Below are 17520 nucleotides of genomic sequence, written 5' to 3' on the forward strand. Positions count from 1 at the left end.
GTTGCCCTGGGATTTTCCAAACTGGAGAACTTTCTTTTGTGAAAGATTCTCTCCTTACTCGCTAGGCGGCATTGCAGTTTCTTTTAAAAATATAGCTCAGCGCCTGTTAGAAGAAATGTGTTTGGATCATGGAAATATTCTGGTGTGTGTGTGTGTGTGTGTGTGTGTGTGTGTGTGCGTAGTTGGAAATCAATTCTATTGTAATATTTTGCCTTATTTTACATTTATTTGCAGTAATAAATTGCCCAAATTTGTTTGGATTTGATGAAAATGCCAATTATTATCACTTCCCTTGAATAGACTTTGTCCAGAGGGAAGTTTGTCCTTAATGTGCTTCATTCAGTAATGAAAGACAAGAATAAAAGACGATGCCAATATTTGAAATGCGTAGATCTCAAATTATAGAGTTATTTTGTATCTGTCAATGCCATTAGTAACTTACCCATTCCATGCATGACCATGTAGAGAGGCATACCTTTGCATGACCAAAAGATGTTTGCAAAACCAAAGCGAGTTCTTCGCCATCTAGAAGCATCTTGTTTCTCTGTAGCTGTTAGTACTGGAAATGCCATCAATTAGAGTTGCTAATAGCATTCTTTGAGGCAAGACTGGAACTGTTTTGGGTACTGAATTTATACTTGAAATATCACTTACATAGCTTTCGGCCCATAAAACACAATACTTGTGACGGGTTCAGGACTGAGGGGAGATCTGCTCGGGTAAAGGTTACAGCCTCGGAAACTGTGGGGCAGTTGTGCTCTGTCCTGTGGGATCTGGAATCTACTTGACAGCAGACACCAATGACAACCACGACATGCTTGTTACATAGGTGAACATGTTTGTTTTCAACGCTATTATTTTGCTTGCCCTGCTGAAGGTACAATTTATAATGTGAGGCTTCAAAATTAATATCATAGTGAGGGAAGAACCTTGTTTTGTGCCTGAATCGCCATTTAATTAACCCCATTTACAATATTTTTAAAGGAACCTTGTTCCTTTAAACAGTAGTGATTACGAGTTCCTTTAGAGCAGTGGTTTCGAGTTCAGCTGCGACCGCAAGGTCAGCAGTTTGAAACCATCAGTAGCTCCACAGGAGAAAGTCAAGGCTTCCTACTTCATTAAAGAATTAAACTCTTGGGAACTCACAGGGGCAGTTCTAGCCTGTCCTACAGGGTAACTGTAAGTCAGCTATTTTTTTTTAAAGACTTTTGAGTTTTCCTTTACTTTCTATTTGGAATGGGGCAAGAAAATAACTTCCATACGAACAAGTCTAACACAGAAGTAAAATTTATCTATATGTATTCTGAAACTGCCTCCTCCAAGATTATTTTCAAATTTCCAACAGGTTGTCCGAAGATATATCCTGGGTTCAGTTGTTGATAGTGAAAAGAACTACGTAGATGCTCTTAAGAGGATTTTAGAGGTAATAAAATGCCACCATATATTTTATATATATTTATATTTACATGTGAATATATAAAATAGACCATTTTTACACTTTTGTGGATTTTGCTACATATGAGTGTATATGATTATGTCAATATTTAACCATTAAGATATGCAAGTCTTAGAAAGTATCAATAGAATATTAGTATTATATATGTGTTGGGTATCAAAGTCATAATTTTAAAAATAAATATAAATTTTATGCAAATAAATTCTATAAACTTTTTACCCAAATATTCTTTTTTCTACCCTTTAATATGTCTGTACCGTCTTGGATCTATTCTTGCCCTAGCAATATGAGAAACCACTGTCTGAGATGGAGCCAAAGATTCTGAGTGAAAGGAAGCTGAAGATGGTGTTTTACCGAATTAAAGAGATCCTGCAATGCCATTCCATGTTTCAGATAGCGCTGGCCAGTCGAGTGTCTGAGTGGGATTCTGTTGAAATGATTGGTGATGTCTTCGTGGCTTCGGTAATGAAGTGGGGCACCACACACTCTATGGGGTTCTCCGCATGCTTGAGTCGTCTTTGCCTACTTACATTGATGTGTGGAAATGTATGTCTTCTGCCCTAACAACAGGATCAGTGTTCTTTCCATTAAAAATGCCTCTGAGAACTAGTAGATAGCTCAAACTCCTTTGGTCAAAGAATGTACATTATTTCAAAAAATGATCATTATTTCAGACTCAAAGGGATATTTTCCTGGTAGATCAAGATAAATATCCAGACACTAATGAGCACAGCTACGTTTAAAAGCAGGTGTTTCCTCAAGTTTTGGATACACGATTATAAAGGTTAATAATGAGTTTTTGCTTTGGAACTAGGGTTGTAGATGATATTGTAGAATTTTTATATTTAAGCTTTCTCACATTAGACTGGCTGTCTTATAGACAGTACATTTGCTGTGTACACACTTGTCTGTGCCCAGTAGTAACCTTTGAAATGTGTTCTGGGGGAATCCCTAGATGTTATTGTCAAGTTCTTACTTTCTGATCTAGTTGTGAAAATACATCCTTTCAGCCCTAAACTGTGACACAGGATCTAATGGAATGCAAGCTGATGCAACACAATGCCCAATGAATGGTTGTATTAACATTTCCTGGCAGAGGAAGTAGTCAGCTGCCTGGAAAATATCAGCTCCTGAAGTCTGCATCAGGCAGCACCAAGTCAATCTGTGACTGGTCTATTGGTTAGATTTGTTATCTAGATGTAGAAAATTAAAGATGTAACAGCTGGTTTCTGTAACTGTTTTAAGTTAGTAATGCTTTTCCCGAGCTATAAGCTTAGGAGGTGTTTGTTTGTTTGTTTGTTTGTTTGTTTTAAGTAACTCAACTGAATGCTGTGGGGAGGGTGTGGGAACCCTCTTCATGGATAATTTCTATGTGTGCCTGATGCAGTGTATCAACTGCAGGACGCCTTGAAAGTCACATAGAGACAAAGTTGATGACTAAAGTAATTTTGTTTTTCCCTATATGCCTTTCATGGATCTTTAGATGCATGTTTAAAAGCCAGAAAGAAATAATTGACTATTTAAAGAGGGTACATTTTGTTGTTTGTGCTACTTTCTATTTCAGTTTCAACATTCACTGTATCTCTCTTCTTAAAATGTTTCCCTTGGGAAGGTTTTTTTTGTTTTGTTTTTTCAATTAAAGACGTTTTAAAACCACCAGTGATTGAGATGGAAACCCTCCCTCTCTGACAGTCACATCAGCCCTCCACCGCCTGGCCCAGAAGATGTGTGGAATATTACAAGCTTAAAATGGAATCACTTTCCTTTCTTTGGTTGCTGATAACTAAGGGCAAATTTTTCGGTCACTTCAAATGTTTAGGGATCAGTAAGTGCTCTCTCTCCTGGTGCATTTCCAGAAAAAGGTTAAGACATGTTTGCCCAGATTGTGTTGCTGCCTTGCAGTAGGGCCCACCAAATGAGGATTGGTAGGAATTTAAAGAAAAACATCTCTAATCCTCTTTTTAAGTCATATTGTTGGGAAGCTTTCTTAGCTGAAGCCCTTGCTGGCCTGGTTTTGAACACTGAAGCCTGAAAGTGCATCAGACTAGTTAGCGTCGGACCGACTCCAACTCCTAGTGATTCTGTGGTGGGCATCAAGTGGTTTCTCTTTATTTTAAATAGGAAAAGGGAGCACGTGGACTCCATCTATTATTCATATGTTTCAATTCCCTCCTATATTTCAGTTTTCTAAATCCATGGTATTGGACGCTTACAGTGAATTTGTAAATAACTTTAGCACCGCTGTGGCAATCTTAAAGAAATCGTGCGCTTCAAAGCCCGCTTTTCTTGAATTCCTGAAGGTAAGCCCGCTTTTCTTGAATTCCTGAAGGTAAGCCCGCTTTTCTTTCCTTCCTTTCTTCTTCATCCTCTGATGGCAGGTTCCCCCTCATGAGGAAACTTCACGGACCTCGACTTCTAAATGTCTGATGTCATCGATTAGGAACACTTCTGTGCAAACACACACTAGGCACTGGATGAGTGTGAGAAAGGAGGATGCATGCAGTATACGTAGCTTTTGGAAAACAACTTTTGTGTGCCGTCCTTAAAAGTAACCAGTTGTTGGGTGCAGCCAACTGAGCTCTGGCTGAATAGATGTAGTGATAGGCAGACCGCTAGGATCAGAGCCCCAAAGAAAGTGATCTTTTTCTTCCTGTCTTTGGTTTGGTTCGCAGAATAACAGGAACATAGCATTTAGATTCTGGGTTGGAAAAAGGGCCTCTTTGATGTCAGAGCTTGGAAATGCATACTCCCCTAAGGACAAGCCGCCCCCTTTGGTGGGGACACTTGCTTGCTGTGTTCCCCTGATGGTAGTGGAGATAACTGATAACCTTCCTCTGAGACTGACTTTGAAGTTATGAATGTGTTTACCCCACCCCGACTTCCTTGAAAAAAATCTGAATGAACATTGACTTTTATTATTTAATCAGCTGGCAGTGCTTTTCCTGGTCAGAGACGGATATCCAATCCTGGGACATAAATATGGCAGGAGAGCGGTGCACATCTGAACCAAACTAAAATTCTCCTTCCAAAGCAAGAGCTGTCCACAGTAGCTAAGAGGCTCATTTGTATGAGGCTCAATTTGCATTAGAAAACCTTGGAACAAAACCTGTGCTTGTCACTTGAACTCTATTGTTAGAAACCTCTGTTACCTGGGGTTTGTGAGCCCTGGCAGCCACAGGCTGGTGGCTGCTTCTTTATTGTTTGGCCCTGCAGATTCCTGCTAGGAGAGAACCGGGGAGGCGGCCAGGGATGAATGAAGGTTTGCTCAGTGACTGAATCGGTTCCCCACTCTGAAGGGTTGTGGTACCCTGTGTACTTTTTACCTGCCAGCATTTCTTTCTCTCCGTGTGGGGAATGTGTGTGTGTGGGCGGGGGCAGAGGCATTGCTCAGATTAAAATTTTATTTCTCCTGATGACTTTGTTATGGTCTTTTTTGGATGCTGCTGATAAGGAAGCGACAGCAATGCCCAGTGGCGAATATCCTACCAGGAGCCTCTTTCCCTGTTTTTCTGACACAACATCCCCCGCACTGCCACCTTCTCCATGTCATACTTCCAGCAACACTGGACGCTAGATATCTCTAACCCCTGGTTATCGTTAACGAACTTCAGCTGCAGAGAAAGGTTAGATTACTCGCCCAGTGCACACAGCTGGTACTGAGTCACCAGGGCAAGCTCAGGATATGACCCACAGGTCTTTGCTTCAGGCATAATGCAACTTGGTTTAAGGTGCTCTCTTAGGTGGGTGAAAGAACAGCTCTGGTTGGCAACCTGCAAGATGACAGACCGTAGGCATTGGGGGCTGCTTCGACCCTAGCAACGGACCAGTTACCCTGGGCAACAAGTGGCTAGTCCCTGTGTTTCAGAAAAGAACTGTGCCTCATGGAGTCCCCAGTGGCCAGATGTTCAGAAGAAAAGTCTAGGTTCACGTGGTTAACATGCTCCACTGCTAACAGAAGCGGGGAGGGTATGGGGGGAGGGGTCCATGCCACCCACAGGCTCCTCGGAAGAAAGGCCTGGAGATGGAATTCTAAAAAATAAAAGTCCACTCAGCCATTGAAGTCCCTGTGGAGCACAGTGTACTCTGGCACTTGTGAGCTTGCCCTCAGTCAGCTTGCCAACTCCACGTTGACTGAAATGAACACAGAAACAAACACTAGAAGGGTCGTCTGCTTCCCTGTCCTGGGGGCAAACTCTACAGGCAGTCTGCACATCCAGTGCCGCCTCCCGAGGCCCCCCCCCCCCAACCTCCCTCCTCAGGGTATTTCTTGCCCAGAGCTACGGTTACAGAAGTGAGATATTGCCCTTCCACACCATGATCAATATCTGCCATAGAGAATTCTCCCCACAAGAGGTGTAGAAAATATGTTAAAGCACATTTTGATGAATTTCTTCAATGAGTAAAACCCCAGGCTTTAGTGAACAGGGAGAGGTTGCCGGTTCTTCGTCCCCGTTTCCCTCTTCGGGAACTGTAACGTGCCGTGTTGAGTGGACCACCTTGGAGCTCGGGGAGGTCGCTGCTCTCCTGGCACGGGAGCCAACAGTTGAACTTTCTCCTTGCAGCAGTGCCAGGAGTCAAGTCCAGACCGCATCACACTCTATAGTTTGATGATGAAACCAATCCAGAGATTCCCACAGTTCATTCTTCTGCTACAGGTAAGTGGCATTGTGTATCTTGAATTTAGTTATAGGAACCATCCAAATTCTCTACAGTGTTTTGTTTTCACATTTTCAAGGGTAACTGAAAATGTGTAGACAGTAGCTTCTCCCATGTTTCAATTCTTCCCTGGTAGGTCACTTATGGTCATAGCTGGAAGGACCCTGGGACAGTGAAGTCTGCTGGGAACCTGAGCCTAACAGAGCTATTGGGCCTCCCATAGCCCCCGGGGGCCTGACCTTGGGAGGGAACAGAACTGGACAGGCCTCACATGGAAAAAAAGGTGTCACCGTGGCCTTGTTCCCTCAGCCAGCCCTCCCATGCACTGTGTCCCAGAGGCACGGGCACCTTTGTGACCCAGCAGTAGAGGAAGCCTGTATGAGCTGTGGGATAATGGTGCCCTTCCTTGGTGTACGAGTGTGCTGGCCCAGAAGAATGTGGGGGGAAACGATCCACTTCTTTGTGCCCAGAGGGAAAACTGACCTAAGAATCAGGGATCAAAAGATGAACAAGAGCCTCCTTGTTAAAGTTAAGAGTGGACATATTTGTTGCTCTAAACAGTAAAAGTAACTTGGAATGTTTGATGAGACATAAAGTCATACCTTCTTAGGAGAACCCCTGCCCTGTGTTTGGTGCATTGTGAGTGAGCGTGGACCACGGACTTTTAAATCTGCCTTTGAGCTCCGAGACGTTCTGTGAGGTGCATTGATGTGGCACTTGCCCAACTGCCATTGAGGCAATTCCAACACACGTGCCGTGTTTAAATGGCATACAGGGTGCACATTGCAGTTTAAAGGAGACCACTCTGGCTTTGGCCTCTGTCCCTTTTTCAATGATGGTGCTGTTTGACCTCAGCTTAAATTTTTCCCTAAGTAAATGAAATGGGCTTTGCCTGACTTGATTAAAGAGAAATTACTGAAATTGCCCCTAGAAATAAGCAGCTATCAATTGTGAAATATTGCTAACCTCCCTTTCTTATTTTTAAATACCTGACCAAATCTGAGCAGACATCTGCTTTTTAAATAAGAGCCATAACCATCTGATAATAGATGGTTATACACTAAAATATTAATATTGGCTGTTTCTGCAGTAAGGCTTTATGGTGATTTACATTTTATCCCTTTAAAAATATGTTCGAATATATATACACAGTTAACCTATTTTGGAGTATTATTAACAAGAATTATTTTTTCCCTAGAATCTAAGTATCCAGGAAACTGTGCTTTAAAATTTAGTCCTTTAATTGAAAAAATTTACTGAATTCTCAAGATATGCAGGGCACTGTAGGGAGATAGCAATAAACATGAAAGATATAGTTTCTTACACGAAAAGTTTCTTCTGAGTTGTGAAAACGGTAAAGTGCTGGGCCGCTGACGGAAGCAATGGTGAGAGAGGTGAGGCCATCGCTTCCCCACGGTCCCAGCAGATGGAGGGCAGAGTACTGTGACCCACCGGGGGCACCTTTCGTCGGAATCCACTCAACAGCAACCGGCCCTTTTCGTTTATTTTCTTGTGGTGAGGAAGAGAGTTATCCAACAACTAATTAGACAGCTAATTCTTTAATTACACTTGTCATGAGTGTGCATGGTGAGCCCAACAGCAGTGCTGTGAGAGCTTTGGGCCTGGAACTCGGACACCTATGTGAGTGCCCTGTTCCCACGCGTCACGCTGTATAGTAATGCATTGCTAAGTGTGTTCATTCTATGGCTTATCACCTGCTGTGAGGCGGCATGGGAAAGTTGTTGGGCTTTTACCATTTATCAGAGTCGATTCTTTAACATTTTTTTTAACCTTATTAAATGCAGGTTTATTTTTTAATCTAGTTTCCTAGCTTTGGGTTAAATATTAAGAAAATAACAGCAATTATTTTGCCAGGGAATTTTTCAGATATATATATTTGAATGTATATATTCTCTATATAAATTACACACATACATACAGGAATGGTGGGGAAACCAAGCCACAGAAAGCAAAAGCAGCCCACAGTTACCGCCCCCAGGTAGTTACCCCGCGAGCACGGACACGGTCCCGGTCCTCACTTAGCCCTTGTGGGGCTCTGCCAAAGTGTGCTCTCTTTTTTGTTCACTTATTCTCTTCAGCTGTCTCTGGAAAGGAGGTGACCGTTTTCTTTTGAGGAGTTGTAAACTGAGGCTTATATACGTTAAATGATTTGTCCACGGCCACGCACGCAGCTCAGTGGAAGTGCTGAAGTTCTAGCGTGGTTGTCTGGCTCCCAATCCAGCCCCCAGGCGGGCGTGTCGGTGGGGAAGCGTGTAGGAGACAACTGTGAGGGCTTTAAATTACCCTGTGTTATTCCGATGTTTAAAAGGGGCTCTTGTAAGAAATTCACTCTATCTTTTCCCCCCACTTTTCTCTAAATACATTCACGGAGGGGGAATAGGTTAAAGTTCACAGACTCTGAATTCTAGGTATAATACACTCAAAAAATTGTGGCTTTAAAGTACTTCTGCTTAACATGCTCTAGCAAGTTCTTCCAAATGGCTGCTCTTAGATTTATTTAGCGGATTGATACAGAATTTTTTTCTTCCTTTTCCCCCTCTTCCTCCCCACTCGTGGCTTTTTAACACCTTTCTTGGAATTTTCTACAGATTCATTCATGTCTTAAGCAGATAACATTCCTCAGTGTAAGCTCAGGATGTATCCCAGAAATGAAACTGCTGGCCCCAGATTTATGGGAAGGGTTTTCTCTCGTGTCCATTTTGGCCCCTTGCCATATGCAATTAATTAATTGCTCGTGAACATTAGAAAAGCTGGGTCCACGTTAGTAAAAGCACTGTTGAAGTGCGGTGAGCGAAGCTTCTCAGTGCGAGGTGCGCACGTGGATGTGGCCAGCGAGTCAGTTTCCCCGATGATGACGTTAAAGAGGCACTTGATTGATTAAGGGAAGAGAATTGCCAATCACTATCTCCTGAGTTCTGTTCAATTACCCCCACTGGGTACGGATACAGTGGAGCTAATGTAGAAGGCTAGTTTCTTTTAGCCCATGTATCCGGTGGTTCTGAGCGGGGTTAAGAGTTGGACTGGAAAGTCAGCAGTGTGAATCCACCAACTGCCCCTCGGGCGAAGCATGAGTCTTTCTGCTCTACCCAAAATTTACACCTTCAGAAACCCACCAGGGCCTTCGACTCTGTCCCGGAGAACTGCTCGGAGGTGGAATCGATTTGCTGGCAGTGGTGGTGGTTTCGTGGTAGCCTCTGAATAATCCAGCAATCTTTTGTTTTGTTTTGTTTTTTTTAAACATTTTATTAGGGGCTCATACAACTCTTATCACAATCCATACATATACACACATCAACTGTATAAAGCATATCTGTACATTCTTTGCCCTAATTGTTTTTTAAAATCATTTTATTGGGGTCACAGTCAACTCTTATCACAATCGGTGCCAAGCACATTTATACATTTGTTGCCCCCATTATTCTCAAAACATTTGCTTTCCACTTGGGCTCTTGGAATCAGCTCCTCATTTTTTCCTCTCCCTCCCTGTTCTCCCCTCCCTTGTGAACCCTTGATAATTGATAAATTATTATTATTTGGTCATATCTTACATTGTCTGACGTCTCCCTTCACCTACATTTCTGTTGTCCATCTCCCAGGGAGGAGGTTATATGTAGATCCTTGTGATCGGTTCCACCTTTCTACCCCACCTTCCCTCCACCCTCCCAGTATTGCCACTCTCACCACTGGTCCTAAAGGGATCATCTGCCCTGGATTCCTTGTGTTTCCAGTTGCTATCTGTACCAGTGTCCATCCTCTGGTCTAGCCAGATTTGTAAGGTAGAATTGGGATCATGATAGGGGGGTGGGGGGGAGGAAGCATTTATGAACTAGAGGAAAATTGTATGTTTCATCATTGCTACACTGCACCCTGACTGGCTCGTCTCCTCCCTAAGACCCTTCCATGAGGGGATGTTCAGTTGACTACAGACGGGCTTTGGGTCCCCACTCTGCACTCTACCTCATTCACAATGATATGATTTTTTGTTCTTTGATGCCTGATACCTCATCCCATTGATACCTCGTGATCACACAGGCTGGTATGCTTCTTCCATGTGGATTTTGTTGCTTCTCAGCTAGGGGACAACACTGGAGATACAGTGTGGGAATTGCTCTTGATCTGACCCCACCACACCGAGGGTGTAGAACAGAACAGCAAGGGGAGCAGAGCAAGTAAGTCCCAAGGGATTACCAAAAATAGACTTTGGGGCCAGAGCGTGCATAACACCCCATCATACTGCACCAGAAAACACTAAAGGTCAACAAACAGACCTTTACCTATTACAGGCTTTTTTTCCCCCATTGGTTTTATTGTTGTTTTGTTATCTTTTGTTGCTTTGTTTTGCTCTGTCTTATTTTTGTGTGTGCATATTAATGCAGCAATCTTACTCACGGTTCCATCTCTAGTTCTGTGGTCTTAACATGACCTTATCAAAGTTAGCTCTTATCTGACCTCTCCATTTGGCAGTTGCTAGGATACTACATCTGCAGAACTGGAGATAAAGCTGAGAACTCCCTGGCTTTCTGCCAGAGACAGGCATCTGCTGTGTAACCGGGGGGCGCTGCCAGCATCCCACCTATCATTCCATCCAGCATCCCGCCTATCATTCCACCCAGTATTCCACCTATCATTCCACCCAGCATCCCACCTATCATTCCACCCAGCATTCCGCCTATCATTCTATCCAGCATCCCACCTATCCTTCCACCCAGCATCCCACCTATGCTTCCACCCAGCATCCCACCTATCCTTCCACCCAGCATCCCACCTATCATTCCATCCAGCATTCCACCTATCATTCCACCCAGCATCCCACCTATCATTCCACCCAGCATCCCACCTATCATTCCACCCAGCATCCCACCTATCATTCCACCCAGCATCCCACCTATCATTCCACCCAGCATCCCACCTATCATTCCATCCAGCATCCCACCTATCATTCCACCCAGCATTCCGCCTATCATTCCATCCAGCATCCCACCTATCATTCCACCCAGCATTCCGCCTATCATTCCATCCAGCATCCCACCTATCATTCCACCCAGCATTCCGCCTATGCTTCCACCCAGCATCCCACCTATCCTTCCACCCAGCATCCCGCCTATCATTCCACCCAGCATCCCACCTATCATTCCACCCAGCATTCCGCCTATCATTCCATCCAGCATCCCACCTATCATTCCACCCAGCATTCCGCCTATCATTCCACCCAGCATCCCACCTATCATTTCCACCCAGCATCCCACCTATCATTCCACCCAGCATCCCACCTATCATTCTACCCAGAATCCCGCCTATCATTCCATCCAGCATCCACCTATCATTCCATCCAGCATCCGCCTATCATTCCATCCAGCATCCACCTATCATTCCATCCAGGATCCACCTATCATTCCATCCAGCATCCACCTATCATTCCATACAGCATCCCACCTATCCTTCCACCCAGCATCCCACCTATCCTTCAGCAGACCGTTGTCTCTGCTGTGTGGTACAAAAAGAAAGTGCTAATTCAGAGTAGCAAATAAATAAGTTGAACTTCATCTTCTCCGGTGTGGGCTTGCTCATGGGGCAGCTGAGCCCAGGCAGCATGCTGGTGGCGAGTGTGGTGGCACTTCGCCATGGAAACTGTTTAGCCGCTCAGCGATGTGTGATGTTTTTTCTGTTACTGGTGGGCTAATTCTGTTCAATACACTAACAGTACAGTATATAATGGTAGCACAAGAATTCATTTCTAGTTTTATTCATTCCTATTTTAATAAAACTTGACATGATTCATAGGGAAGCCCATACAGAGTGGTGTGTGTTACTCATTCATCTGGAAGCATTTAATCATCCAGGCAGTGTTTTACCAGGGTATAAAAAATAATTACATAAAGTTGGAGGCATTGTGAAATCCCATTGCTGCTTAACTCATATCAATTCAACAGAGCTAAGGAAGGAGCTCTATTTCGTTCTGAAGAAGACGTGTTCAACTCAATAGATTTCCTCTTTCAAAAAAACAGTATCTGTGAAAACATGTTGAACAATAGAAGGCCCGGTATAAAAATCAAGATGACAAGCTGATACCAAGGGCTCAAGAAGAAAGCAGGTGTTTTGAGAATGATGATGGCAACATATGGACGAATGTGCTTGACACAATTGATGTATGTATGGATTGTGAAAAGAGTTGTTTGAGCCCCTACTAAGATGATTTTAAAAAGAAAGAAAATGCAAACAAGAGAACTGTAAAGATAGCCTGCGGAGCAATTAAATCTGAAAAAATCAAGATGATATATGTGTAATTATGTATGTATATCTATACATCTTTTGTAAGGTTGTTCAGTATTTAACATTTTAGCTAATCTTTTTACTTATGATTGTTAGCATCACTTTGTAGTACTATGTAACCTCCTTACAACCTCTTTTTGTTTATATGTACGTATACATTAGTGATGTAGAAAACTCTGTCCATCACAGAATGGCTTCAAGTGCCTTTTTTCAGTATAGGTGTGTGCGCGTGTGTGTGTGTGTGTGTGTGTGTGTATGTGTGTGTTGGAGGGCGAGGTATTCAAGGGTGCCATTATGAGAGTGTGATCCTACCAAGTAGTCAAAACTCTGGTTAAAAAAAAAAAAAAGAAAAGAGGCTACACATTTTTATTTGGAGACTGGTCTCTGAAAAAAGAGCTGTGAGAAGGTTAGAGAGCAGCCAGTTGGCAGCGATGATGAAACAGTTTGGAAAAAGATACCAAGAAAGGTTACACCACTCAAAGAATGTAACCAATGCCTTGCAGAGGCTGTGGGGCTGATCCATATTTTGCTCTGTGTATCTTCACACACACACCTCAAAATTAAAGCTAGCTAGACCCACCCATGCACGGGTCCTGTTGTTGTTAGGTGCTGTCCAGCCAGTTCTGACCCATAGCAACCCCGTGTACAACAGGCTGAAACAGCACCCAGTCCCGTGCCATGCTCACAGTGATTGCTGTTTTTGAGCTCATTGTTTCAGCCACCGAGTCAACCCCTCATATCAAGGGACTTCCTCTTTTCTCTGCCTTCCCCACGTTACCAAGCATGATCCCTTTAAGGATGCCCTGGTCTCTCCTGACAAGATGTCCAATACAGGAGATGAAGCCTTGCCATCCTTGCTTCTAAGTAGCGTTCGGGCTGTGCTCCTCTGAGTATTCTTCTCCACCAGCACAGTTCCAATGCACGGTCCAACTCAAATCCAGGGAAACATTGTTATCTTGAACATAGTTACAAAGAGAAAACGGTTTCTAAGAGTGGGGTATGTTAGTACTTATAATGTGCCTTATTATAAAATGCTAATCTTGTCTCTGTTGACAATGCCATTTAGTAAGTCACTTTTGTTTTTGCAAAAAGCTACTCACATGTTCAGCCAAATTGTGATTCATACAGCTTAGTGTCCTTTCCAACGTGCCTAATTTATTTTTCTCTAGAAATATCTGGTATCCTTGCCATCTTTCCACGTGTCTATTTTTGAATGATGTAATTGTTGGAGATTAAAAGTTTGCATGTGATAACTGGCTACTTCCTTCCACATCAGAAATCACAAATCTACCATTTTGCCTCATTTCTCAAAGGATATGTTGAAGAATACATCCAAAGGACATCCTGACAGGCTTCCTCTTCAGATGGCACTTACTGAGCTTGAAACATTAGCCGAGAAATTAAATGAAAGGAAAAGAGATGCGGACCAACGCTGTGAAATCAAACAAATAGCAAAAGCCATAAATGAAAGATACTTAAACAAGGTTGAGAAACATTTTTTTTACTCTATGCTGAATTGATTGTTTTATATTAAACCACCATTACGATTTCAGCCATTTATCACTAAAATTTTTGAATGTCAATAATTCTCATAGCCCAGAGTTCCTTAGGTGGGTCATAGACACCTGAGAGTTGCGTGCAAGGCTTTAATTGTCTGTCTGCTTGGGTATTAGATTGTCAAATGCATCTAGGACAGTGGTTCTCAACCTTCCTATTCCTATGACCCTTTAATACAGTTCCTCATGTTGTGGTGACCCCTAACCATGAAATTATTTTTGTTGCTACTTCATAACTGTAATTTTGCTACTGTTATGAATCGTAATGTAAACATCTGAAAGGCAGGATGTATTTTCATTGTTACAAATTGAACATAATTAAAGCGTAGTGATTAATCACAAAAAATAAGCAATTATATAGTGAGAACTATTTATTTCTAATTACAAATAAATGAAATTTTGTCTTGAAGCATGGTGTAGCACAAGTAACAGTCTTCACACCGGGTACTCAGACGTGGGTGTATCTGCATGTGGGAGGACCCGCCTGGAGACGATAGAGGAGCGGTGTCTCGGTTACTAAGACCATTGGAAATATGTGTTTTCCAGTGGTCTTAGTCGACCCCTGTGAAGGGGCCCTGACCCACAGGTTGAGAACCGCTGAGCTAGGACCTCATGAAGGTGAAGAACTCGCTCAGCTTAATTTTACTTTCAAACAACCATAATTCATTATCATTAAATAATGATAATAAAGTTCAAAATAATTATAAATATTTTATTTGTACACATCTTTGCATGGGCAAAACTGTTTATTACGGAAAAAAATATGTGTAATGTATGAAAATAGTTTGTTTATAAGGCTTTCTTACAGCTTTATATTTATAAAATCATCTTCCAATATTCATAATCCATGTCTGGTTACCCTTTACCATATTTGCTTAAGGCTTTGTTTGACCCATGGGAGGATCTTAGTGTATATGAGCAGTGGAAGACAGTTGTATTTGATATTCGGTGCATACAGAGTAAGCACTATGTGGTATATAAAGAGTGGAAATGCAGAATTTATGGTACATAAATATTTGGGCAGAAACTTTCACTTTTCTTATGAGCATGTCCTGAAAAGTTAAGCAGTGGGGTTGCATCTTCATTGATGGCTTAGTGCTGGACAGTACATAGATTTAACACCAGAAGCCCTTAGAAGTCATGAGGTTATGCATGCTATCTTTTCATTTGGGCTACTTTGTATAATAAGTTATGTCTTCTCTATGGGTTTTTTCATTTATTAATTAATGCAAAGCATCTTTCCAAAGAAGTAGTGATGTTTTATATTGGCCCAGTGAAATAAAATATGACATAGCATAAAAAGTTAAAATCTTAATTAGGTTAGCCTGTGGGAAGAAGAAAATTATAAAAATAATTGTAAAATTATTTAATTGTAAAATAATGGTTTCTACTGGATGCATCCTGTTCTAAATAACAGAATGATTGATTGAAATGAAACTCTGCAGTGAGCAAGGCAGTTTCAGAAACAATATGGAGGCGATGTCATGCCTGGTGGCAGTCGGGTGAGCACTGGACTGCTAGCTGCAGTCCAAACCCACTAACCAGGTGACGCTGTTGGTTCCCCCAAAGATCTACCACCTCAAAAAACATATATGGAAAGCTAGGAGTTAGCATCGACTCAATGGCAGTGGGGGGGGGGGGCGGTTATCTTAAATGGTACTTAAGGCTCTCCTTTGTTTAATGTTTTAGCTATATACATGGTTTCTAAAAAGACCAAAACCCCAAACCAACTCACAGCTAGCCTATGAACACAGAGTAGAACTTCCCCGGAGAGTTTCCAAGTCTGTAACTCTTTACAGAAATGGAAAGCCTGTCTTTATCCCAAGAAGTGGCAGGTGGCTTCAAACTGCTGACTCTACAGATCATGTAGATCATAGCCCAGGCCATAACCGCTATCCCACCAGACCTCCAATTGGCTACTACTCACTCTTTAGTGTAGCTGCAAACATTGATTTTTAGAAAACATTTAGCAAAATAAAGTCAACTTCTGAGCTTCTCTATATGTGCATACATAGGGTGAGTGACACTATAGTAGGGAGTGCGAATATGTCGATTATCTTTAATGAAAATAACTCATGTCAGCAATGAAAGCGCATGTATTTTGCAATATCTTTTTTCTTGGTAAAATCAATTTGGTAACTTTGTCAAATGTCATTTTGAATATTTAGCTTCTCAGCAGTGGAACTAGATACCTCATTCGATCTGATGATATGATAGAAACCGTCTACAGTGACAGAGGAGAGATTATTAAAACCAAAGGCCGTCGGCTCTTCATGTTAAACGATGTGCTACTGTGTGCTACAGTAAGTGCACGGTAAGCATGTAGTGCATTCACTGCATTAGCTTTGCAGTTACGCTAGTACATGGATGTATGGCTAAAGAATACATTAGTAGCCATGAAGTTGCTCATTCTGGTTTGGTCTCTGCAAACTAACCCGGTAGGCCTGTGATTAAGGGAAATCTATGGGGCAGTGGTATCCTGCCTTGTGGGGTCACTTTAAGTCAGAATCAACTAGAAGTCACTAATAACAGCATCATCTTCATGTACTGACTAGCAAATATGTGTGCCCATCTCCGCTCTTCAGAGTCTGAGTCAGGGCCCTCGGACAGATTACTGTGTCAGAGGTCGCGCGGTGGGGTCAAGCTTGTTAGAGCTGTCTGGAAGCTCTGCCGCCTCATAACTTGGGAAAACTCTCAAGATCCCTAAGCGTCGGACTCCTCACCTGTCCAATAGGGATGGTCATGGTCCAAGGAATGATGATCATGGCCTCGGTGTTTCAAATGGGAAGGCGAGAAAGCTCGCCAAACTGTTAGTACAGGGCCCGGCACATAGCCCTACCTGTAATTACTAGCTGTTGTTTTATTTTGTTCTCGCTTCTATTGTGCTAGTTATAACATGTCTAAAAAGATAAAAATTCTAATTTCTCTTGTTTTATTTGACCCGTATCAGTGTCTCTGCCTCTATCTATGCTGGACATTGGCCCCTGAACAATGGCCATGCACAGTCTGAATCCATAACTCGAACTTTTTCTCTGCGGAGCATAGAATCCGAAATATATTTGGCCTCCCACATTCTTTTCAGGGAAAAAAAACCCCCAAACTCAAAAACTTACTTTAAAACTTTTGTACTATAGCCCATAATCCCGGGTACAGTGTACATCTCTGCTTTTGCAGCCCCTCTGGGTCGCTCCAGCATCCCCCAGAGGCAGCATCCCCCAGAGGCAGCATCCCCCAGAGGCAGTACCCCCACTTTGGGGAATGCTGGAGTGGAAGGAAGTCCCATGTGCTCCTGCTTTGTGGATGGGACTGACTTTGCAATGGTGTGAAAGGATATAACTAAGATTGACCTAATTCAAACTGCTTTACACTAGTTTAGAGAGGCTTTTTAAAATAATAAATATCAAGAATATGATGTTTCTACTTCTGGTTTTCCAATATAAAAAGTTTCTTAAAAACAAAAACGAATTAAACAAATTAGTAGGATGGTTTCAAGGTTTATTTGCGCAAAGAACCTCCCGGTTCGCACAACATCTGTTAATTCCCACTAAGCTGATTTGAGGG

The 17520-nt window shown here is 42.4% G+C and overlaps 1 protein-coding gene across 7 annotated transcripts in view; it reads left to right on the forward strand.

Annotated features, from left to right (window-relative positions):
• The window catches only part of ARHGEF10 (Rho guanine nucleotide exchange factor 10), a 202501-nt gene that overhangs the window by 109918 nt on the left and 75063 nt on the right, over positions 1 to 17520 (forward strand). For 5 of the 7 annotated variants that reach the window (XM_075556420.1, XM_075556415.1, XM_075556422.1 and 2 more), the window contains 6 exons: positions 1346 to 1423; positions 1739 to 1918; positions 3640 to 3756; positions 6019 to 6111; positions 13717 to 13887; positions 16128 to 16273. In XM_075556420.1, coding sequence (XP_075412535.1) covers positions 1346 to 1423; positions 1739 to 1918; positions 3640 to 3756; positions 6019 to 6111; positions 13717 to 13887; positions 16128 to 16273 — 785 coding nt within the window. The remainder of the gene's footprint in view (positions 1 to 1345; positions 1424 to 1738; positions 1919 to 3639; positions 3757 to 6018; positions 6112 to 13716; positions 13888 to 16127; positions 16274 to 17520) is intronic. The other 2 variants (XM_075556416.1, XM_075556419.1) reach the window with 1 other exon arrangement.

This window comes from Tenrec ecaudatus, chromosome 8, assembly GCF_050624435.1.
Source record: "Tenrec ecaudatus isolate mTenEca1 chromosome 8, mTenEca1.hap1, whole genome shotgun sequence".
In the NCBI taxonomy this organism is placed as follows: Eukaryota; Metazoa; Chordata; class Mammalia; order Afrosoricida; family Tenrecidae; genus Tenrec; species Tenrec ecaudatus.